The 23,460-nt window shown below is 73.0% G+C and overlaps 2 protein-coding genes across 4 annotated transcripts; one reads left to right on the top strand and one right to left on the bottom strand.

The window, feature by feature from the left end:
• Positions 1–7,691: 7,691 nt before the first annotated feature.
• Baiap3 (BAI1 associated protein 3) lies at positions 7,692–19,717 on the top strand. 2 transcript variants are annotated; one of them, XM_070019904.1, is made up of 33 exons: positions 7,692–7,826; positions 8,038–8,125; positions 8,525–8,605; positions 8,752–8,859; positions 9,210–9,269; positions 9,681–9,747; positions 9,862–10,057; positions 10,372–10,416; positions 10,500–10,577; positions 11,192–11,294; positions 11,589–11,696; positions 11,778–11,873; positions 12,026–12,129; positions 12,779–12,899; positions 13,181–13,305; positions 13,432–13,522; positions 13,604–13,660; positions 14,073–14,170; positions 14,250–14,301; positions 14,376–14,506; positions 14,622–14,745; positions 14,959–15,102; positions 15,184–15,276; positions 15,364–15,555; positions 15,645–15,713; positions 15,802–15,881; positions 16,022–16,130; positions 16,328–16,399; positions 16,949–17,029; positions 17,096–17,216; positions 17,684–17,807; positions 18,208–18,413; positions 18,691–19,717. In XM_070019904.1, exons 1-33 carry the CDS (start codon positions 7,699–7,701, stop codon positions 18,792–18,794), a joined length of 3,456 nt encoding a protein of 1,151 aa, XP_069876005.1. In that variant the 5' UTR covers positions 7,692–7,698; the 3' UTR covers positions 18,795–19,717. The 2 variants fall into 2 exon arrangements, with proteins under 2 accessions (XP_069876005.1, XP_069876004.1); XM_070019903.1 differs by having other exon boundaries at positions 16,949–17,216.
• Positions 19,251–23,388, bottom strand: Tsr3 (TSR3 ribosome maturation factor). Of its 2 annotated transcripts, XM_070019906.1 has the most exons (6): positions 23,222–23,371; positions 22,555–22,771; positions 21,172–21,365; positions 20,421–20,597; positions 20,268–20,331; positions 19,271–19,970 (listed from the first exon to the last, which is right to left on the bottom strand). In XM_070019906.1, exons 1-6 carry the CDS (start codon positions 23,331–23,333, stop codon positions 19,715–19,717), a joined length of 1,020 nt encoding a protein of 339 aa, XP_069876007.1. In that variant the 5' UTR covers positions 23,334–23,371; the 3' UTR covers positions 19,271–19,714. The 2 variants fall into 2 exon arrangements, with proteins under 2 accessions (XP_069876008.1, XP_069876007.1); XM_070019907.1 differs by lacking the exon at positions 20,421–20,597 and having other exon boundaries at positions 19,251–19,970; positions 23,222–23,388.
• Positions 23,389–23,460: the final 72 nt, after the last annotated feature.

A 23,460-nucleotide genomic window follows, 5' to 3' on the forward strand; every position in this document is an offset into this window, starting at 1 on the left:
TTGGCGGGGCGCCGGGGTCTCCGCCAGTGTCTCCATCTGCAGTTGGGGGACTTGAGGCACCCCTAGAGACGCCCCTAGAGCTGGTAGTACCTGTGGCCCGAGGGCACCGCGCACGGCTGTGCTCACCCTCACCCTGTCCACGGCTGAGCTGTGAAGGGCGCGGACTCACGCAGGGGCCTTGCTTGTGGGATCGGCTGGCGCGTGCGCTTGTAGCCTGCTCCCTGAATGTCTTATTTTGTAACGACTGACATTAGTAATAGTTACACATGTATATGGTTAATATATGAAAATTCGATATATTTTATAGTTCAAAGTATTCTAAAGCAATTGATGTTTCTAGCAAACTGTAGTGACTTGAGCTATGGAATGTTCCTTTTGTACCACAGTCCTCGGCTTAATGGAGCTGTGACTCTCGTAACCCAAGAGCGTGAACTGCGGTCGTGCTGCTGGAGGGGTAGGGCAGCAGTGCCCAGCATGAGGCCTCGTCTCGGGGAGGAATTGTGGGCGACCCATTAACCACTGTACCTAAGAATCCTCCATTAAAACATTTCCACAAACTGCAGCCTTCACGTCGTGTCCTTTGCTGCCGTCCTGCCCGCCCCAGCCCCAAGGCCGCCTCCAGCCTCTGTAACCGCCGCAGGGCAAACAGCGCCCTGGGGTCCTGCGGGGACCTCCCTGGGCAGCCCCGCAGGGAGTGGATCTGGGATGCTCACAGTGCTCGTGGCAGCCAGGAGCGTTATGGAGACACCTGTGTCCCCACCTCAGTGGCCAGCCAGGCTGCGGTCGACCTCCACCACATCGTGGCCCCTGAGCCCCGCAGAAGCAGCCCCAGTTCCCAGGTGCCCCGGGCGGCCTGAGGAGTCCTCCTGCCTGTGTCTGGATCGACTGAGGCGTTGCCATGACAACTCATGCCAGGTTGGAGGGCCCAGTACTTAACATGCACCTGCTGGAACCTGTCTGGGTCAGCTCCAGCAGGGAGGGTCCCAGGACGCGGGGTTTGAGGATCTGCCCCCAAGCTGGGTCAGCACCCTGATACTGAGCTGGGGCTTCTGCCCCCCCCAGGGCCCCTCAGAAACCACACTCCCACAGTGCACCCTGTTTCTGAGCCGGCTTCACCTGTGCCTGGTGCTGGCCACAGAAGATCCATGGAGCATCCACCGTGGATACAGGTGAGCGCAGAGACCAGGCCCAGGCACACACACAGCAAAGTCACAGCTCCTCGGGACAGAGGAAGATTCCTACAGTCCTGCCCCGGGCAGGCAGCGCCTAATGGGTCTCCAGCCTCTGACCCCAGTGACCTCTGCCTACTAGGAGTCCCTCCTGGGCCCAAGTGGACATCAGACCTCTGAGATCAGCCTCCAGGTGTTCCTTCCCTTTACAGATAAGGGGAACTGAGGCACAGGGCAGTGGAAAGAGATGGGCAGGGGTGAATGGAGCCAGGACGCTGATCAAGGAGGCCTGACTCAGTCTCAACACCATTGGGGGAATGGCGGGATGGGGGAATGGTGGGATGGGGAGTCCGTTGTTCGGCAAGCTCCCCGAGCCCCCAGGGAACAGATCTCGGGAGAATGGAGGTGCAGGTCTATGGGCCCAAAGTCCTTTCGTACGTCTGGGCCTCAGTTTCCCTACCTGTAAAGAAGAGTACTGAGAGTCACCCAGCCCCAGCCAACTGATGGGCAGGGCTCCTGCAGGGGGTGGGCAGCCCTCCCCGGCAGCCTGGCAGCTGCCCACCCCAACTTCCTGTTTACAGCAGCTGCGGATCATCTCTTCACCCCAAAGCCATTATGATCACCATGGCAACCAGACTGTGTTTGTTCCAACAGGTTGGCAGAACCTGACGCAAGTCGGTAACGGGTGGGGTAGGAGGGAAGCATCAGGTCCAGATCCAAGAAGGGGGGGGTCTGCCGCCCAGGCCCAACTCCCATCCCCTGCAAAGGGGGGTGCCCAAAGCCCAGCCCCCAGGCCCGCCGCGGCTCCATCTCCAGAGTCCTCCCACGCACAGCCACGGGCGCCTGGCCAGACTGGGCAGGATGGAGGGGGCTTGGGGTTGGGCAGCTTTGAACAACACACCGCCACTCTGCCTCCTCCATCCGGCCATCCTCGCGGTCCCTGTCCCCGCAGACAGAGGTCAGGCTGGCGGGCCGGAGTTGGGGTCCACAGGTCTAGACAGCAGCCATGTCCACCCCCACTGTATCTCCGCCAGGGTCGTGTCCAGGTCGCTCCTCTCTGCCAGACAGGACGAGTGGGGGCTCATGGGACCCCATGGCCCTGGGCCCAGCTGCCCACGCTCTCAGGGAGGCCTCTGGGGGGTCTGCTTCACCTCACCAGCTCCCCAGAACGGGCATGTGCCTTCCCTCAGCTCCGGGGTCCCAGGACTGCCCCACTGCCCACAGGCAGGAGCCACGCCACGGGGGGCAGGCTCCAGGTCAACGCCCCACATCTAAGTGGGCCTCCCAGCCGTGGAGTGTCGGGTGGCGGTGTCCGGCCCGGGCTGGTCCCGGCTGCAGCCCTGGGGCAGGTGCGGAGACCGCGGCAGGTGGGCACTTGGAGCCAGACCCCGCCCCGGCCCCCTTGGTTCAAGCCCTGGGTGACCCTGATGCATGGTGACTGGCCCGACCCTGCCTGACCCTGCCCGACCCTGCCCGACCCTGCCTGACCCTGCCCGACCCTGCCCGACCCTGCCTGACCCGGCCTCCCTCCTCTGGGAAGAGGGGTCCTGGTTGTTGCCAAAGCAGCCTGAGCCCAGGGACAGAGTGAAGCCTGGGCCTCAGGACAGGGAGCCGTCCCTCCCCCAGGCCCCCTCCCCCAGGCCCCCTCCCCCAGATCCCCTCCCCCAGGCCCCCTCCCCCAGGCCCCCTCCCTCCAGGCCCCCTCCCCCAGATCCCCTCCCCCAGGCCCCCTCCCTCCAGACCCCCTCCCTCCAGGCCCCCTCCCCCAGATCCCCTCCCCCAGGCCCCCTCGCAGCTCCCCCCGCCCTCCCCCGCCCTCCCCCGCCCTCCCCTCCGCCCTCCCCAGCCTGCTGGGGGCGGGGCTCCGGGCGCCCGCCCCGCCCTCCCGCGCGCCCTCCCGCGCCCCCCGCCCGCGCGCCCCGCGCCGCCCCGCGCCGGCTCCGCAGTGCTGTCGTCTCCGGCGAGCGCGGCGCTGGCTCGGGCGGGCGGCGCTGAGCCTCGGGGTCCCCGCGGAGCCCCCTTCCCGCGCCGCTCCCCGCGCCCGGGCCACGGTGAGTGCGGCCCGCTCCCGCCCAAGCCGTCGGGGCTCGGCCCGCCGGGGACGGACGCGCTCGGCCCGCCGGACCCGGGGGGGGGGGGGACGGGGGGCGGCGCCTGGGGAAACTGAGGCCGCGCGCGCGGTCGGGCGCGGGCCGGGGGCGGGGCGCCCGAGACCCCCGCGAGGCCGACCTCCGACCCCGGACCTCCGACCCCGGCTCCCCGCGGGCCCGGCACCCGCCACCCGCGGGGAGGGGGCGTAAACAGCGGAGCAGCCCCTTCGCACCGCGGAGGGCGGGGCGGGGCGGGGATGGGGGGCGGGGGGCGGGGGGCGGGGAAGGGAGCGGGGCGCCAGGAGGGGGGCGCGGGGCGGGGAGGGGAGGGGGTCGCCGGGAGGGGGGCGCGGGGCGAGGAGGAGGGCGCCGGGAGGGGGGCGGGGGACGGGGAGCGCGGGCGGGGGGCGCCGGGCGGGGGGCGCGGGGAGGGGGTCGCCGGGAGGGGGGCGCGGGGCGGGAAGGGGGGCGCGGGCGGGGAGGGGAGGGGGGCGCCGGGAGGGGGGCGCGGGGCGGGGAGGGGAGGGGGTCGCCGGGAGGGGGACGCGGGGCGGGGGGCGCGGGGCGGGGGGCGCGGGGAGGGGGTCGCCGAGAGGGGGGCGCGGGGCGGGAAGGGGGGCGCGGGCGGGGAGGGGAGGGGGGCGCCGGGAGGGGGGCGCGGGGCGGGGAGGGGAGGGGGTCGCCGGGAGGGGGACGCGGGGCGGGGGCGCGGGGCGGGGGGCGCGGGGAGGGGGTCGCCGAGAGGGGGGCGCGGGGCGGGAAGGGGGGCGCGGGCGGGGAGGGGAGGGGGTTCGGGGAGGGGGGCGCGGGGCGCGGGAGGGGGGCGCGGGGCGGGGGTTCGGGGAGGGGTTTCGGGGAGGGGGGCGCGGGGCGCGGGAGGGGGGCGCGGGGCGGGGGTTCGGGGCGGGGGTTCGGGGAGGGGGTTCGGGGAGGGGGGCGCGGGGCGGGGGTTCGGGGAGGGGGTTCGGGGAGGGGGACGCGGGGAGGGGGGCGCGGGGCGGGGGTTCGGGGAGGGGGTTCGGGGAGGGGGGCGCGGGGCGGGGGTTCAGGGAGGGGGGCGCGGGGCGGGGGTTCGGGGAGGGGGTTCGGGGAGGGGGGCGCGGGGCGGGGGTTCAGGGAGGGGGTTCGGGGCGGGGGTTCGGGGAGGGGGGCGCGGGGAGGGGGTTCGGGGAGGCGGTTCGGGGCGGGGGCGCGGGGCGGGGGTTCGGGGCGGGGGTTCGGGGCGGGGATTCGGGGCGGGGATTCGGGGCGGGGATTCGGGGAGGGGGTTCGGGGAGGGGGGCGCGGGGCGGGGGTTCGGGGCGGGGGTTCGGGGCGGGGATTCGGGGAGGGGGTTCGGGGCGGGGGCGCGGGGCGGGAGCACGGGGCGGGGGGCGCGGGGAGCAGGCTGCGGGGTCGCCGCCCCGGCCCCGTCCTGACACCGAGGTCCCCGCAGCGGAAGCCAGCCCTGCAGCACCACGAGCGATAACAATAAGGGCCGCAATGACCCGGCCAGACCGGGCTGCGGGACCCCCGCGGGTGACCGGCGCCGGCCTCAGCCCCGGTGCGGGGAGGGCGGGGAGACACGGAGGGGGGAGGGGCAGCCAGTAGGGGACAGTGGGGAGGCGGCCAGAGGGGGACAGGGGGTCAGAGGGCAGGGAGAGGGGCAGCTGGGGGGACAGCAGGGGAAAAGCAGTGGGGGGACAGTGGGGGGGACGCGGCCCTGGGGTGGGGGTGGGGGTGGGGAGACACCTGTGCCAGTCAGTCCCTGGCAGACTGAGCTGACCCCGCTGGGGACGGCCGGGGCAGACACCCACCCGGGCAGGTGTCTCCGGGGCCTCTTCGGTCAGCGAGACGGGTGCCCCACGCATGGGGGGTCCTGGGCGGCGCGGCCTCCACAGGTGCGGGCCCTGAGGACGGCTGTGCCCCCCAGCACCAGGCCAGGGTGCTGAGCCTCGGCCCGGGACGGCCAGGGCCACGCCGCCGCCCCACGCCGCCACCTGCGCTCTGCGGCTGGACCGTCACCCAGCGCAGCGGCCCCACCGGAGCGCCGGGCGCTGAGCGGACACCCCGAGGGGCTGAGCGGACGCCCTGAGGGGCTGAGCGGACACTGGAGGGGCTGAGCGGACACCCCAGGGGCTGAGGGGACACCCCAGGGGCTGAGGGGACACCCCAGGGGCTGAGCGGACACCCCGAGGGGCTGAGCGGATACCCCGAGGGGCTGAGGGGACACCGGAGGGGCTGAGCAGACACCCCGAGGGGCTGAGGGGACACCCCAGGGGCTGAGCAGACACCCCGAGGGGCTGAGCGGACGCCCCGAGGGGCTGAGCGGACACCCCGAGGGGCTGAGGGGACACTGGAGGGGCTGAGGGGACACCCCAGGGGCTGAGGGGACACCCCAGGGGCTGAGGGGACACTGGAGGGGCTGAGGGGACACCCCAGGGGCTGAGGGGACACCCCGAGGGGCTGAGCGGATACCCCGAGGGGCTGAGGTGACACCGGAGGGGCTGAGCAGACACCCCGAGGGGCTGAGGGGACACCCCAGGGGCTGAGCAGACACCCCGAGGGGCTGAGCGGACGCCCCGAGGGGCTGAGCGGACACCCCGAGGGGCTGAGGGGACACTGGAGGGGCTGAGGGGACACCCCAGGGGCTGAGGGGACACTGGAGGGGCTGAGGGGACACCCCAGGGGCTGAGGGGACACTGGAGGGGCTGAGCGGACACCCCAAGGGGCTGAGGGGACACCCCAGGGGCTGAGCAGACACCCCGAGGGGCTGAGCGGACGCCCCGAGGGGCTGAGCGGACACCCCGAGGGGCTGAGGGGACACTGGAGGGGCTGAGGGGACACCCCAGGGGCTGAGGGGACACTGGAGGGGCTGAGCGGACACCCCAAGGGGCTGAGGGGACACCCCAGGGGCTGAGCAGACACCCCGAGGGGCTGAGCGGACGCCCCGAGGGGCTGAGCGGACACCCCGAGGGGCTGAGGGGACACTGGAGGGGCTACCGCCCGCTCCTTGTCGCAGACATCTCCTTCCCACGGAGACCCCGGCCCTGCGGCGCGGGCTGCTTGGTTCCTGCGTCACATTTGTCTCGGGGACCGAGAGCCCCCGTGGCCCCATCGCACACGGATGCGGCTGCCGGTTGCCCCGGCAACGGCTCAGGCCTGCGCGGCGGTGGGCTCGGGTCACGGGGAGCGGCCTCTCCCACTCGGCTGGGGGGGGGGAATTGTGCGTCCGGCCACGGGCCCCATGTTGAGGGGAGACTCGGGGGGCAGTAACCGTGTGGAGGCAGCGAGGGGGCGTTCTCTGAGTGCTGCCCCTCCCCCAGGCTCCTCGCCGTCCTCCACGGGGTGGTCAGCGGGGACCCGGGGCTCCCCGCGGTGGGGTGAGGCCCGAGCCACCGACAGCAGCGAACTCGCCCCACACCTGTGTGAGCCCCGGGCTGTCCAGTGCGGCGGGCTGGTGCGTTTCCTCTTCTGTGTCCCTCGCCCCTGGCCGGGGTGGCTGTGGTGAGGGCACCAGGCAGCGCCAGGCAGCGGGGTGGGTGGCGGGGCAGGGGTGTCCTGTGAAGCAGAGGAGGTGCCGTGTGCACCGGTGTCCAGGCTGGGGGAGGAAGGAGACCGTGGGGAGGCCTCGGGGCGGGGCTGGACGTCCGGGCTGGGCAGGGCAGGAGCTCTCACCCTGACTTTGACTTAGGGTCTACAAGGGAAACTGAGGCCCTGCTAAAGGGTCACCTAGGTGTTGGGCTGGGCTGGGGACCCTGCCAGGATATGTTACAACAGCAGGAATGGTCGGGATCCCAGACTGCGCCCTGGACGGGGAAGGGGGGCCTCTGATTTGCAGTCCCGGGACCCAGACCTCTATGGTGTGTCGCCTGGTCCCCGCCTCCGCCGCCGCCCCCTCCCCACCCCCTCCCAGGGCTGGAGACTGGCTCAGCCCACTCCTGCTCCCCCTCCCCAGTTAGTGCAGGGTGAGGGCGGCGGGGGTCTTCCAGGGTCCCCGCCCCAGCAGAGGGCCGCTCTGTCCCAGCAGGAAGCCGGGCTGCGCCCTGCCAGCAGGATGCCCGCGCTGCCGAGCGGCCGCGTTACCACAGCAACAGGGAGGCGGAGAGCCCAGGCCACGGGTGGTTCCTGGCTGTGAGGGCAAGCTCTGTCTGTGGGGTCGCTGGCCGGACTCTGAGCTGAGGACCCCAGACCGTTCCCTCCTGGACATTCCGGTCACGTGATCTGGGGTCCACCCCGCCCGGTCCCGGCCTCTGCCGCCCGGGCGCCCTGGATCACTGTGCGGCCACGGTCTCCAGAACACACCGGGTGCCGCTTCCCAGAGGCTCCGTCGGGTTTCTGGCGTGGTCCGCCAGTCCCGCGTGGGCAGCGGCCTCCCAGGCCCCTGCTCTGTCCCGCGTCCCTGCGGCCTCCCCGGCCAACACCAACCCAAAGCCTCATCCTGGCAGGTGAGCGGCGCCATGTCCACTCTGCTGGAGATCAAGAGCAGCGTGCTCAGGCAGGTGCAGGCCTGCCCATCCTTCCTCCGCAAAACCGGGCAGGAGCCTGACAGCAGCGCCCACCTGCAGGAGCCCGCCACGGGGGCCTGGTGGGTAGCGGGGGCCGGCCCGCACGCCAGCCCCGCCTCCCCTCCCTCCCTGGCGTCCACACGCCACTGTGGGCCCGGCTAGCTCACCAAGGTGGGGAGGGGGCTGAAGGTCCGGGGCACGGTGGGGGCCACACTTCCCCGCCCCCGTGCGCCCCAGGGGTCGCGTGTGCCCGTCGGGCTCACACTGAGCTGACCGGCCCCTCTCTCTCAGGAAACCTGGTGATGGTGTGGAATTCTTCGCCCACATGCGCTTCCTCCTGAAGAAAGGAGATGGCAGACAGGGCCTGCCCTGCCCCGAGGTGAACTCCCCCCCCCCCCGCCTGCCCTGCCCCGAGGTGAACCCCCCCCCGCCTGGGCTGCAGCCATCCCCCCCAGCCTGCCCTGCCCCGAGGTGAACCCCCCCCCCCCGCCTGCCCTGCCCCGAGGTGAACCCCCCCCCGCCTGGGCTGCAGCCATTCCCCCCAGCCTGCCCTGCCCCGAGGTGAACTCCCCCCCCCTCCCCACCTAGGCTGCAGCCATCCCCCCCCCAGCCTGCCCTGCCCCGAGGTGAACCCCCCCCAGCCTGGGCTGCAGCCCACCCTCCCCAGCCTCCCCCCCTTCTCCCAGGAGGAGCTCTGCTCAGCCAGCCATGGTTCCCTGGGTCGCCTCGGGCTCAGAGCCCTCCCCAACTTGGGGATCCTGGCCCTCCCTCCTTCCAGGTCCTCTTGCGCAGTGGTTCCCCAGCTCCCGCCGAGCCCGTGGACCCCAACCGTGGCCTGAGAGCCCTGACCCAGGAGGAGGTACTGACACGGGAGGGCTGGGGCGGGGGGGGGGGGGCTCAGAGGCCTGCGTCCCGCCGCAGCCGGCAGCGCAGGGCGATTGACGGGGCGCAGGGCAGCGGGCGCGCAGCGGCCCCGGGCGGACACTCGGGAGCTGCCGCCCGCAGGTGGAGATGCTGTACGAGGAGGCCTTGTACACGGTCCTGCACCGCGCGGGCACCATGGACCCCGACCAGGTGGACGATGAGGCGGCCCTGCTGGGCTACCTCCAGCAGGTGAGCAGCAGCCCGGTCCCCGTCCGGGGACAGCCACACCACCACCACCAGGGTGACACAGAGTGGACACAGACACAGGTGACAGGTGACAGGCCCCGGAGAGGTGAGAGGTGGCATTCACACACAGGGATGGACACAGAGGGCGCGGGACTGGGACTGGCGGGAGGATCCGGACAGACCGGTTGGAGGCGGGGAGTGGACTCCGCCCGCCACGGCCCCGCCCACAGCCTGGCGGCCTTTCCAGGCTGGGGCAGAGGCGGGGCTTGCTCCCTCCCCTCTCTCGTGCTCCCTGGAGGTCCGTGGTCCCTGACTGGAGTCCCGCTCCAGGCCTCACCCCCCACCTCCCGCAGGTGTTTGGCACCAGCCCCGAGGAGCACGCTGCGGCCATGGAGCGTGTGAAGAAGGCCAAGGTAAGCCCCCCCCCCGTGCGCTGACAGGACGGGGGGGGGTTGCAGGCGTTGACGGGACGGGGGAGCAGGCGCTGATGGACGGGGGGCAGGCACTGATGGATGGGGAGCAGGCGCTGATGGATGGGGGGCAGGCGCTGACGGGACGGGGGGCAGGCGCTGACGGGACGGTGGGGGGCAGGCGCTGATGGGACGGGAGGGGGCAGGCGCTGATGGATGGGGAGCAGGCGCTGATGGATGGGGGGCAGGCGCTGACGGGACGGTGGGGGGCAGGCGCTGATGGGACGGGAGGGGGCAGGCGCTGACGGGTCAGGGGACAGGCGCTGACGGGACGGGGGGGCAGGCGCTGACGGGACGGGGGGGCAGGCCCTCGTGTCCTGCTGAAGCTGCCCAGCCCCATGCGGTGTCCCACAGGCTCCCACCTATGCCCTAAAAGTCTCCGTGGTGCGTGCCAAGAACCTTCTGGCCAAGGACCCCAATGGTGAGTGGGGACCGGGTGGGCCCTGGCTGGCCAGGCCTGGCGTCTGAAGGGCGGAGGGCGGAGGGCGGAGGGCGGAGGGCAGGCCGCTGCGGCCTGAGGCTCTGCCCGACGCAGGCTTCAGCGACCCGTACTGCATGCTGGGCATCCTGCCCGCCTCGGGCGCCCCTCGGGAGCCCAGCGGGCAGAAGGAGCAGCGCTTCGGCTTCCGGAAGGGCAGCAAGCGCAGCGGCCCACTTCCCGCCAAGTGCATCCAGGTCACGGAGGTCAAGAACAGCACTCTGAACCCCGTCTGGAAGGAGGACTTCCTGTTGTAAGCTTCCTCCGCCCCCCCCCCCACTGGCTCAGTACCCTCTGCCCTCAGGGGACGAGTCCCAGGCTTTATTGCTGCCCCTAGGGACCCCAAGGAGGGGCTGGCTGGGTCCGATGTCCAATGGAGAGTGCGGGGGGGGGGGACCATTCTGTGCCAGCCCTGTGCTGCGCCCCAGCGGCCACCCAGCTGGCAAAGCCGAGATGTGAACACAGGAGCTGGAGCTGTGGAGACTCCCTACTGTCCCTGGACTTGCCCCTGCCCAGCCCTGGAGAGGCGGGCCGGGGACCCACACGGGATCTCTGTGCTCCCTGCAGTGAGATTGAGGATGTCAGCGCGGACCAGCTGCACCTGGACATCTGGTACGGGGCCTTGGCTCCGCGGGCCTGGGGGGCAAGGGCAGGACCAGGCTCTGGAGCTCCAGACAAGCCTGCCCTCCCCGCAGGGACCACGACGAGGACGTGTCCCTGGCAGAAGCCTGCAGGAAGCTGAACGAAGTGATCGGCCTGAAAGGCATGAGCAGGTGCCGTGCTGGGGCCCCACGCCCCGCGCCCCGCACCCCACGCCCTGCCCCGCGCCCTGCCCCGCGCCCTGCCCCGTGCCCTGCCCTGCGCCCCGCACCCTGCCCCATGCCCTGCCCCGCGCCCCGCGCCCTGCCCCGCGCCCTGCCCCGCGCCCCGCGCCCTGCCCCGCGCCCCGCGCCCTGCCCCGCGCCCTGCCACGTGCCCTGCCCCACGCCCCGCGCCCTGCCCCGCGCCCCGCGCCCTGCCCCGTGCCCTGCCCCGCGCCCCACGCCCTGCCCCGTGCCCTGCCCTGTGCCCCGCACCCTGCCCCGTGCCCTGCCCTGCGCCCCGCGCCCTGCCCCGCGCCCTGCGCCCTGCCCCGTGCCCTGCCCCGCGCCCCACGCCCTGCCCCGCGCCCCACGCCCTGCCCCGTGCCCTGCCCTGCGCCCCGCACCCTGCCCCGTGCCCTGCCCCGCGCCCTGCCCCGCGCCCCGCGCCCTGCCCCGTGCCCCGCGCCCTGCCCCCCACCCCGCACCCCTTTCCCCTCACCCCCCCACCTGCAGCTGCAGCTCGAGGCCCTGAGGTCAGTGGCTTCCTGGGGACGGCCAGGGTGACCCCCACATCCTGTGCCCAGGTACTTCAAGCAGATTGTGAAGTCGGCCCGCGCCAACGGCTCTGGGGGGCCCACCGAGGACCACACCGACGACTTCCTGGGGTGTCTCAACATCCCCGTGCGGGTGTGTGCGGGGGAGGGAGGCAGCGGGGGGGGGGGGAGGGAGGCGGCGGGGGGGGGAGGCGGGGGGAGGCGGCGGGGGGGAGGGAGGCGGCAGGGGGGAGGCAGCAGGGGGGAGGGAGGCGGCGTGCGTGCGGGGGGCCCAGCCCGTGTCCTTGTGACGCTGCCCCCCACCCCTTCCCTGGGCTGCCCGGAGCTTCCTGACTTCAGTACCCAGTGGGTCCTCCCCACGTCTCCCCAGCCTCCCATGGGGGCCGTGTGGGAGGGGGGGTCACGCGGGCTGACCCTCCTCCCCCAGGAGGTGCCCGTGGCCGGGGCCGACCGCTGGTTCAGGCTGGAGCCTCGCTCCAGCGCCTCCCGGGTGCAGGGGGACTGCCACCTGGTCCTCAAGCTCATCACCACCCAGGTGGGTAGCCCTCGGGAGCGCGGCCCTGACCCCGCCGACGGGGCGGGCAGGCCCGTGACCCCGGGCTGTGCCGCCTTCCAGAGGGACACGGCCCTGAGCCAGCGCGGGCGGTCCGGCTTCCTGTCCTACCTGCTGCTGCTCAGCCGCGTGCTGCGGTTCGAGCACCGAGTGGAGGAGGTACGGGCGCCTGGCGGGCCCCGGGGAGCGGGCCGGGCCGGGGGCGCCTGGCGGGCCCCGGGGAGCGGGCCGGGCCGGGGGCGCCTGGCGGGCCCCGGGGAGCGGGCCGGGGTGGGAGCTGCCAGGCTCTGCTCACCCCGCCTCCCCCGCAGCCCAACTCCAGCAGCTGGCGTGGTGAGCTCAGCGCGCCCGCCACCACAGTCCTCTGCCTTCACGGAGCACAGAGCAACCTGTCGCCGCTGCAGCTGGCCGTGCTGTGAGGGGCGGGGCTCCTTGAGGGGCGGGGCTCCCGTGAGGGGCGGGGCGGGGCTCCCGTGAGGGGCGGGGCGGGGCTCCCGTGAGGGGCGGGGCGGGGCTCCCGTGAGGGGCGGGGCGGGGCTCCCGTGAGGGGTGGGGCGGGGCTCCCTGAGGGCGGGGCGGGGCTCCCGTGAGGGGCGGGGGCGGGGCTCCCGTGAGGGGCGGGGCTCCCGTGAGGGGCGGGGCTCCCGTGAGGGGCGGGGCTCCCGTGAGGGGCGGGGCTCCCGTGAGGGGCAGGGCTCCTGTGAGGGGCGGGGGCGGGGCTCCTGTGAGGGGCAGGGCTCCCGTGAGGGGCGGGGCTCCCGTGAGGGGCGGGGCTCCCGTGAGGGGCGGGGCTCCTGTGAGGGGCAGGGCTCCCGTGAGGGGCGGGGCGGGGCTCCCGTGAGGGGCGGGGCGGGGGCGGGGCTCCCGTGAGGGGCGGGGCGGGGGCGGGGCTCCCGTGAGGGGCGGGGCTCCCGTGAGGGGCGGGGCTCCCGTGAGGGGCAGGGCTCCTGTGAGGGGCGGGGGCGGGGCTCCTGTGAGGGGCGGGGCTCCCGTGAGGGGCGGAGCTCCGTGAGGGACGGGGCGGGGGCGGGGCTCCCGTGAGTGACAGGCCCCCCCCCCCCCAGGCACTGGCAGGTCAGCAGCCGCCACCATCAGACACGCACTCTAGACTATGGCTACCTCCTGGGGCTGCTGGAGGATATGCAGGCGCACTGGGAGGAGGCGGCCTCCCTGCCCCAGGAACAGGTGGGTGCCCTGACCGCGGGGGGGGGCAGGGTGAGGTTACGGGGACAGGGTGCTGCTTGTGTCAGTCACCCCGAGAAGATGCCACGGACATGTGTGTGTCCAAGGCCACCCGAGGCAGCGAGCATGGGGGGACAGGCGTGGGCACTGGCGGGCGGGGCAGGGGGCAGCAGGTGCAAAGGCCCCGGGCTCACAGCCACCGAGGGGGACTGGGATGGCCCGCAGAGGTGTGGTTCTTCAGGACGGGGGGCAGTTGCAGGGCTCTGAAGAGCTCTGTCCCCCAGGAGGAGAGCCTGGCCGACAGCTTCTCTGCCTTCTCGGAGTTCGGGCTTCGGCTGCTGCGCCAGCTCCGGGACTATTTCCCTGCCACCAACAGCACCGCGGTGTACCGCCTGGAGCTGCTGCTGAAGTGAGGGGGACGTGGCGGGGCGGGGCGGGGCAGGGTGGGGGCGGGGTGGGCGTCCCAGGGCTGAGGCTAGCCCGGGCTGGGACTCCCACTCCAGCACCCCCCCCCCCCCCGCCCCGTCCTCACCAGGTGTCTGGACAAGCTGCAGCTCTTCCAGCCCTCCTTTGAGATTTGTCCCTTTGAGACAGAGCTGAACATGGACATTGCTGCAGCCCTGAAGGTCTGCTCCAACCGGCCCGGGCTTTGGGGGGCCCTGTCCCCCCTCTTCCCTCCCACTGATGACTAAGTGACTTCTTTGCAGAGAGGAAACCGAGAGTGGTATGACAGGCTCTTGAACGCCAAGAGTCCCCGAGAACAGGTGTGGCTCAGGAAGGGCGCGGGCATGGTTGGGGGGGAGCAGGCACGGTTGGGGGGAGCAGGCTCAGTTGGGGGGAGCAGGCAAGGTTGGGGGAGCAGGCAAGGTTGGGGGGTGCAGGCATGGTTGGGGGATGCGGGCACGGTGGGGGGAGCAGGCACAGTTGGGGGGAGCAGGCAAGGTTGGGGGGCATGGGCACGGTGGGGGGCAGCAGGCATGGTTGGGGGGAGCAGGCATGGTTGGGGGGAGCAGGCATGGTTGGGGGAGGGGTGCAGGCATGGTTGGGGGAGCAGGCACGGTTGGGGGAGGGGTGCAGGCATGGTTGGGGGGAGCAGGCACGGTTGGGGGAGGGGTGCAGGCGCACTTTGGGGGGCTGCCAGGCGTGGAGGTCAGTCCGAGCCGGGCTCCCTCGCAGCCAGCACCGCAGCGCCTGCCTGGGCTCATCGAGCTGGCAGACATCGTCTATGAGGACCTGCAGTCTTGCTACGGCATCTACGCCAGCCTCTTCCACGGGTAGGCTGCCGGGTGCGGGCGCGGGCTGGGCACGGCGCGTGGGCCCCGGGCCCGGGCGTCTGACGTGCGTCCTCCGCAGCATCCTCAACGTGGACTTCTTCACGCTCACCTTCCGGCAGCTGGAGCGCCTGGTGAGGGTCGGGGCCCGGGGGGGGCGGGGGGCCCTGTGTCGCGTGGATGGTCTGACCCCGCCGCTCCCGGGCAGGTGGCTGAGGAGGCGTGGGTGCTGACCGAGGAGCTGAACCCCAAGATGGGTCTGGAGGTGGCTGCGGGGCTCTTTGAGCTCTACCTGACGCTGGCAGACACCCAGCGCTTCTGGAGCTGCGTCCCTGGCCGGTGGGTGTCCCAGCCTCCCCCAGGCGGGGTCGGGGGCCGCAGCCCCCGGGGAGGGGGGCTCTGTGCTCCCGGGTCCCCTTGTGGCCCAGCGGAGCCCTGACGGCGCCCCCTGTAGGGACAGCCGCTCCCTGGCCCTGGGCGGCCTCCACACACCCTTCCTGCCGGCGGTGAAGCTGTGGCTCCAAGTGCTGCGTGATCAGGCCAAGTGGCGGCTCCAGGGGGCTGTGGACACGGACTCGGTGAGCGGGCGCGTGCCGTGGACTCGCGTGAGCGTGTATGATAGGTGTGCGTGCTATGGATTCTTGCGTGAGCTGCGAGCATGCGTGATGGGTGTGGACTCGGTGAACAGGCCTGCGTGGTGGCTGAGGACTCGGTGAGTGGGCACACGGGGTGGATGTGTCCCCAGGCCCTCCGGTCCGGCTCCCTCACGGCCCCGCCTCTGCCCTTCCCAGCTGGAACCGGTGGACTCGGCCTCCAAGCACAGCAGCTCTGCGACCACCGCCAGCCTCTGCCTCAGCCACATTCAGGAGCTGTGGGTCCGCCTGGCCTGGCCCGACCCGGCCCAGGCCCAGGGGCTGGGCACTCAACTCAGCCAAGTACATGGGCAGGGGTGGGGAGGGAGCAGGCCCAGGGGACAGCGGACAAAGAACAGGGCTCACCCCCCCCCACTCCCCCAGGACATGTGTGAGGCCACGCTCTTCTACACCGAGCTGCTACGGAAGAAGGTGGACAGTCAGCCGGGGGCAGCGGGCGAGGTGGTGAGCCAGCCGGTGAGGGGGGCCCCGGGGAGGCTGGCGGGGCGGGCTGGCGGGCGGCACGCGCACGGCCCCGCCAGCTGCCTGGCTGCCCCTCCCCAGCTCTGCGTGGTGCTCAACAACGTGGAGGCGGTGCGCAGGGCTTCGGGGCAGGCTCTGCGGGGCCTGGCGTGGCCGGAAGGAGCCTCGGGGGTGGCGGGGGCGCTGCCCCGGGCCCTGCTCGGCTGCACGCAGGCTCTGGACGAGGACCTGCAGCGGGAGGCCCGCACCGTGACGGCACACCTGACCTCCAAGGTGGGCGGCCGGGGGCTGGGGCGTGCTGGACCCGGGCACCGGCCGGTCCTGGTGGCCCACGCCCCTGAGCTAAGCGTGGCCCCCCTCAGATGGTGGCGGACATCCGGAAGTACGTGCAGCACATCAGCCTGTCCCCCGACTCCATTCAGAATGACGAGGTGAGCCCTGGGCTGGGGACGCGCCCGGAGAGGGGCGGGCCGGGCCATGGCGGGGCGGGGCTCAGCTGCCCTCATGCTCTGCCCGCAGGCCGTGGCTCCTCTCATGAAGTACCTGGACGAGAAGCTGGCCCGGCTGAGCGCCTCGCTGGTGAAAGAGAACCTGACTCGGTACGGAGCCGCTGGCAGGGCGGGCAGGTGCCCGGCGGGGCTGGTGCTCACAGGGGCTGGCGCTCACGGGCTGGCAGGGTGGGGCTGGCAGGGCGGGCAGGCGCCCCAGTAGGACTGGCGCTCACGGCTGTGTCCCACAGGGTGCTGGAGGCGCTGTGGGAGCTGCTCCTGCAGGCGGTCCTGCAGGCCCTGGGTGCCAACAGTGACGTCTCCGCCGACTTCTACGGGCGCTTCCACTTCACACTGGAGGTGAGCCCAGGAGTCCCTGGCACCCCCCCCCGGCCGCCCGGTCTCAGGTGCCAGCTTCCTCCCAGGCCTCCTGGGGTATCCGGGTATGAGAAGTGGCTTTGTCCTGGTTCTTGAGAGCGAGTATTGCTGTGGTCTCCGTGCCCCCGGCCAGCCAGGCCCTCTGACGTCCCTATGTCCCTCTCCTCTCCCCGCCACAGGCCCTGGTCAGTTTCTTCCACGCAGAGGGCCAGGGCCTGCCCCTGGAGAGCCTGAGGGACGGAAGCTACAAGGTAAGGGCCCCGCCTGCTCTGCCCGGCCCCGCCAGCTGGATGGGGCGGCGCAGGTGCACGCACCCCTCCCCCCTCCCCGTCACCCATGGCTCCCGGCGGCACAGGTGCACGCCCCCTCCCCCCTCCCCGTCACCCATGGCTCCCGGCGGCGCAGGTGCACGCCCCTCCCCCCCCCGTCACCCATGGCTCCCGGCGGCGCAGGTGCACGCCCCTCCCCCCTCCCCGTCACCCATGGCTCCCGGCGGCGCAGGTGCACGCCCCCTCCCCCCCCGTCACCCATGGCTCCCGGCGGCGCAGGTGCACGCCCCTCCCCCCTCCCCGTCACCCATGGCTCCCGGCGGCGCAGGTGCACGCCCCTCCCCCCTCCCCGTCACCCATGGCTCCCGGCGGCGCAGGTGCACGCCCCTCCCCCCTCCCCGTCACCCATGGCTCCCGGCGGCGCAGGTGCACGCCCCCTCCCCCCCCCCTCCCCGTCACCCATGGCTCCCGGCGGCGCAGGTGCACGCCCCTCCCCCCTCCCCGTCACCCATGGCTCCCGGCTCCCCGCAGAGGCTGGAGGAGGAGCTGCGGCTCCACAGGTGCTCCACCCGCGAGTGCATCGAGCAGTTCTACCTGGACAAGCTCAAGCAGGTGAGCAGCGGCGGCCGCGGGAGCGGGCGCCGGCCCGAGCGTCTCTGCTCACCGCCTCTTTCTCAGCGGTCTCTGGAGCAGAACCGGTTTGGCCGCCTGAGTGTCCGCTGCCACTACGAGGCGGCCGAGCAGCGGCTGGCGGTGGAGGTGCTGCACGCGGCAGACCTGCTCCCCCTGGACACCAACGGTGAGGCCTGGGGGGCGGCGGGGGGCGGGGGGCTCCCGGCTGTACCCCGCAGGCCTGGGGGGGGCGGGGGGCTCCCGGCTGTACCCCGCAGGCCTGGAGGGGCTCCCGGCTGTACCCCGCAGGCCTGGGGGGTGGCGGGGGGCGGGGGGCTCCCGGCTGTACCCCGCAGGCCTGGAGGGGCTCACGGCTGTACCCGCAGGCCTGGCAGTGCCGGCGAGGGGCGGGGGGCTCCCGGCTGTACCCGCAGGCCTGGGGGGGCGGTGGGGGGCGGGGGGCTCCCGGCTGTACCCCGCAGGCCTGGGGGAGCTCACGGCTGTACCCCGCAGGCCTGGGGGAGCTCCCAGCTGTACCCCGCAGGCCTGGGGGAGCTCACGGCTGTACCCCGCAGGCCTGGGGGAGCTCCCAGCTGTACCCCGCAGGCCTGGGGGGGCGGTGGGGGACGGCGGGCTCACGGCAGCACCCCGCAGGCCTGAGTGACCCCTTTGTGATTGTGGAGCTGGGCCCGCCACACCTCTTCCCGCTGGTCCGCAGCCAGAGGACGCAGGTGAAGACGCGGACGCTGCACCCGGTCTACGATGAGCTCTTCCACTTGTGAGTGCCCGGCCCCGTGCCCACGCGGCTGCGGCACACCCCTGACCGGCCACCGCCCGCCTGCAGCTCCATGCCCCGCGCCCACGCGGCTGCGGCACACCCCTGACCGGGCGCCCGCAGCTCCGTGCCCCGCACCCATGCGGCAGCAGCACACCCCTGACCGGCCGCCCGCCCGCAGCTCCGTGCCCCGCGCCCACGCGGCAGCGGCACACCCCTGACCGGCCGCCCGCCCGCAGCTCCGTGCCCCGCGCCCACGCGGCAGCGGCACACCCGACTGGCCGCCCGCAGCTCCATGCCCCGCGCCCACGCGGCTGCGGTACACCCCTGACCCGGCGCCCGCAGCTCCGTGCCCCGCGCCCACGCGGCAGCGGCACACCCCTGACCGGCCGCCCGCCCGCAGCTCCGTGCCCGTGGAGGCCTGCCGGCGCCGCGGGGCCTGTGTGCTGTTCACCGTCATGGACCATGACTGGCTGTCCACCAACGACTTCGCCGGGGAGGCGGCCCTGAGCCTGAGCGGGGTCAGCGGGGTCCTGAGGCCTCAGGCCGGAGGGGGCGCGAGGGCCAGCCAGCCCGTCACCCTGCACCTGCGCCGGCCCCGGGCCCAGGGTGAGCAAGCACTGGGGGCCCTGCCCGCCGTGAGGCCAGGGTGTGTGTGTGTGTGTGTGTGTGTGTGCGCACGCGCCGTGGGCCTGGCCCCGCCTCAGCCCCCCCCCCCCCCCCCCGTCTCCCCAGTGAGGTCTGCGCTGCGCATGCTGGAAGGCCGTGTGTGTGTGTGTGTGTGTGTGTGTGTGTGTGTGTGTGTGTGTGTGTGTGTGCGCGCGCGCGCCGTGGGCCTGGCCCCGCCTCAGCCCCCCCTCCCCCTCCCCCCCCCCCGTCCCCCCAGTGAGGTCCGCGCTGCGCATGCTGGAAGGCCGGAACAACAAGGAGGCGCAGGAGTTTGTCAAGAAACTCAAGGATCTGGAGAAGTGCATGGAGGCTGACCCCTGAGCTCCCCGCGTCCCTCGGTGCCCCCCTGCATGCTGGCGTGGCTGTGACGTGCTGTGAACCCCTCGCACACCGCTCCAAGTGTGGGCAGCTCATGGGAGGCGAAAGGACACGAGCGGCGGCGCCCTGAATGGCGGCACCCTGTAATGGCGGCGCCCAGGAGACGCGCACCCTGAATGGCGGCGCCCTGAATGGCGGCACCCTGAATGGCGGTGCCCGGGAGACGCGCACCTGAATGGCGGCGCCCTGAATGGCGGCCCCCGGGAGACGCGCACCCTGAATGGCGGTGCCCTGAATGGCGGTGCCCGGGAGGCGTGCACCCTGAATGGCGGTGCCCTGAATGGCGGTGCCCGGGAGGCGTGCACCTGAATGGCGCTCGTGCCCACGCGCGCGGCACGGGGTCGAGAACAGCTCTCGAGGAAGTTCTACCCGGTCCCCCAGGTGAGACAGGAAGGCCAGGGCTCGGGTTTGGGTGACCAACTTTTAAGGAAAGTGGAGGTGTGAGTGCCCAGCCCGCCCCTCCCCCGACTCCGGAAGCGCGGCTCACAGGAGGCGGCAGGCCGCGCGTGCTCATCCCAGGCCCGTCCGGGGTCCCAGAGGCTGCGAGCAGGACAAGGAGCTTGGTGTCCCTCGGCTGCCCTCCGCACACGCGCATGCACCACAGCCCGTGCCCCCGGCGCGCACCCGGGCAGGCAGCGCTCCCGACCCTCCGCCCAGACTTGCGCCCGAGGCCCTTCCAAGGCCTGCGGCTTGCGGAGAGCCCGAGGCGGGCCTCAGCCGTGCCCCCGCGGCAGAGAGGGGCCCAGCCTTGTGGGCGCGGGCGGCTGCAGCGGGCTGGTGCTGCCAGGCCTGTCCACCCCATGTCCCACGGCCGTCGCTGGACTTCCACAGTCCTCTCCTCAACAATGTCGTGTCTGCAACCTTCAGTCTCTTTGCCGTTTCTTAATTCCTTTCCAAGCTGGGGCTGGGGCTCGGGCCCCAGGAGCCGCCGCAGCCGCCGCCTCCTCTTCCTCCCCCTCTTCCTCCTCCGCTGCCGCCTCCTCCTCCTCTTCCTCCTCTTCCTCCTCCTCCTCCTCCTCCCCCGCCTCCTCTGGGCAGCTGCCGCCGCCGCCGCCTCCATCCTCAGAGCCAGGCCCCTGATCCTCAGACTCCTCACTGTCACTTGTTTCCGTAGGCAGTCTGGAAGGGAGCGCGTGCGTGTCCCTCGTGGCGTCCTCCCTGCCCCGTCCATGGCCCTCCCCATGGCACTGACCTCAGAACCTTGCCTCCTGCACTGCGAGTCCCGCCCGGTTGTCTTAGGAGACCTCACCCCCTCCCTTCACCGCCCCCCCCCCCCCCCCCCGCCCGGTTGTCTTAAGACCTCCATCCCCTCCCTTCACATCCCTCCCTCTCCCCCCTCCCCCCCGCCCCCTCCGCCAGAGGCCTGAGTCATGCTGGTGCTGTGCTATCACAAACCCCAAAGTCCCCAGGACCTACCGGGTGCTGGCCACAGGTCTGTTGGGGTTTGCAAACTCTCGACCTGAATCCACATCAAAGGGATCTGAATGGAGAGAGAGGACGGTGACCAAGAGAGCCAGGGCAGAGACACGTGCGTGCCCCAGAAGCTCCGGCCCATACCGCAGCCCTCACCGATTTCCTCCTCCGGGGGCCTGTCCTTCTCGCTGGCCAGGAAAGCCTGTTCTGCCTGCACTACCTCCTCCGGACCACTGCAGGCAGCGTACTTATCCAGGAGGTGGCGGTTCAGGTCCAAGAAGCCCTTGCCCCACTTAAACTTCTGCAGCAAAATGACACCAAGATCTGGAAAGCCTGCTGGTGCAGAGGCCAGGAGGCCAGGGTGTCAGCGTCTCTCTGGAGAGTACCCTGACCACCCTGCTGGTGCAGAGGCCAGGAGGCCAGGGGTGTCAGCGTCTCTCTGGAGAGTACCCTGACCACCCTGCTGGCTGGTGCGGCCTCCCAGCAATTCCCCTCCCCCGGGGGTTCCTCTCTCATTCCAACTTCTGAGTCTCCATATGGGCCTCCAAGAAGTGCCTGAGGACAGCCGGGCGCCGGTGGCTCACGCCTGTCATCCCAGCTACTTGGGATGCTGAGATCTGAGGATTGCAGTTCAAAGCCAGCCCGGGCAGGAAAGTCTGTGAGACTCTTATCCCCAAGTAACCACCAGAAAACTGGAAGTGGAGCTGTAGCTCACAGTGGTAGCGCGCTCGCCTTGGGTGAAAAAGCTGTTCCATCTTTCTTCTATAAACTGAGACTTGGGGGCTTGGATTGAAACCATCCTGCCCGGTAGCCCCCTGAAATACTTCATACCCGTCCGGGGGCTGCGTGGGAAAAGCCAGGGGTGGAGGCACGGTGAGACCACCAGGCCAGGCCCCCCAGGACTCACCCACAATGCAGAAGGTGGCAGCAAAAGCCTCCACGCAGGAAAGCCTGCAGGGCCGGCCGTAGTTGACGGGGTTGGCAGCCACCAGGTAGGGCAGCAGCCGCGTGTGGCCACCCCGCATCTTCTCCAAGGGCGTCTCGTCCAGTCTGGCCCACGAGCAGTCTATAACAGCGATCCCAGACCGGGCCACCAGCTGCCTGCGGGACAGCGTCGGTGGACCCTGGGGTGCCCTGAGGGCGGGGTGCTGGGCGCCTGGCCTGACGGGTTCTAAGCCAGCCATTCCCCAGCCCTCACACCCCAGCGAAGGGCCCGTGGGGCGCCCGAGGCCGCGGCGGCCGGCCTGAAGGCAATGCTTCCTGGCTTGCTCATTCAAACAACGTGTACCCAAAGCCGTGCCCTAGGCCAGGCGCGCACCGGGCCTGCGGGGGAGTCCCGGGCAGGGACCCGGGTCCCGGGGGCGGGGACAGGGACCCGGGGGGCGGGGACACAGGGACCCGGGGGGCGGGGACACAGGGACGGGGGACAGGGACCCGGGGGGCGGGGACACAGGGACTCGGGGGGCGGGGACAGGGTCCCGGGGGGCGGGGACACAGGGACCCGGGGGGCGGGGACACAGGGACCGGGGACAGGGACTCGGGGGACAGGGACACAGGGACCCGGGGGGCAGGGACAGGGACCCGGGGGGCAGGGACACAGGGACCGGGGACAGGGACAGGGACCCGGGGAGCGGGGACACAGGGACCCGGGGGGCGGGGACACAGGGACCCGGGGGGCAGGGACACAGGGACTCGGGGGGCGGGGACAGGGACCCGGGGGGCGGGGACAGGGACCCGGGGGGCGGGGACACAGGGACCCGGGGGACAGGGACAGGGACTCGGGGGACAGGGACAGGGACCCGGGGGGCGGGGACACAGGGACAGGGACCTGGGGGGCGTGGACACAGGGACAGGGACCCGGGGGGCGGGGACACAGGGACGGGGGACAGGGACAGGGACCCGGGGGGCGGGGACACAGGGACGGGGGGGGACAGGGACCCGGGGGGCGGGGACACAGGGACAGGGACCCGGGGGGCGGGGACACAGGGACCCGGGGGGCAGGGACACAGGGACAGGGACCAGGGGGGCGGGGACACAGGGACGGGGGACAGGGACAGGGACCCGGGGGGCGGGGACACAGGGACCCGGGGGGCGGGGACACAGGGACGGGGGGGGGGGGACAGGGACCCGGGGGGCGGGGACACAGGGACAGGGACCCGGGGGGCGGGGACACAGGGACCCGGGGGGCGGGGACACAGGGACCCGGGGGGCGGGGACACAGGGACCCGGGGGGCGGGGACACAGGGACCCGGGGGGCGGGGACAGGGACCCGGGGGCCGGCCGCGCCTACCTGTCTGCCGGGGACACGCACTGCACGCCCGCGGGGCTGAGCACCAGGCCGCCGAACCTGTGGCCCAGGCGCAGGCCGCGCACCAGGCCCAGGCGGGCCAGCTTGCGGCCCGTGCAGCGCCGGGGGTCGCAGTGGCCCAGCTCCCACATGGCCAGCGGGCAGGGCAGCGCTGCCGGGCCCGGGCCGCCCGCGTCCACCGCCGCGGGCTCCACGCACCCTGCGCCGGGAAACGGGAGAGCGCGGGGGCCTCAGTGGGGGGCCGAGCCGACCCCCCGCCGGCCCCGCCCCTCCACACCTCCGGGCCCCGCCCCTCCACACCTCCGGACCCCGCCCACCCACACATCCGGACCCCGCCCCCACGTCCCCGCCCCTCCACACCTCCGGGCCCCGCCCACCCACACATCCGGACCCCGCCCCCACGGCCCCGCCCCTCCACACCTCCGGGCCCCGCCCCTCCATACCTCTGGGGCCCCGCCCCTCCCAGGCCCCGCCCCGGCCCGCCCCTCCACACCTCCGGGCCCCGCCCCTCCACACCTCTGGGCCCCGCCCCTCCAATGCCCCACACCTCCGGGCCCCGCCCCTCCACACCTCCGGGCCCCGCCCCTCCACACCTCTGGGGCCCCGCCCCTCCCAGGCCCCGCCCCGGCCCGGGCCGGCCCCCGCTCACCGCGCAGCGCGGCGCCCACCTCCTCGGCGAGCGCCTCCAGGGAGCGGCCGGGCGGGCGCCGGGCGCGGGCGCCCTCGGCCCCAGGCCCGCGCGACGCCCTCCGGCGGCCCATGTCCCGGGCCGGGTCCCCAACCCCGGTCCCGCTCCTCAGCCCCGGCCGGCGGTGCGCGGACCGCTCCGCACGCGCAGGCACGCCACCCCGGCTTCCGTCGCTCCGCGGACGCCACTTCCGGGTTCCA

Source organism: Dipodomys merriami, unplaced genomic scaffold (genome assembly GCF_024711535.1).
Source record: "Dipodomys merriami isolate MVZ:Mamm:240054 unplaced genomic scaffold, mDipMer1.0.p SCAF_137, whole genome shotgun sequence".
NCBI lineage: Eukaryota > Metazoa > Chordata > Mammalia > Rodentia > Heteromyidae > Dipodomys > Dipodomys merriami.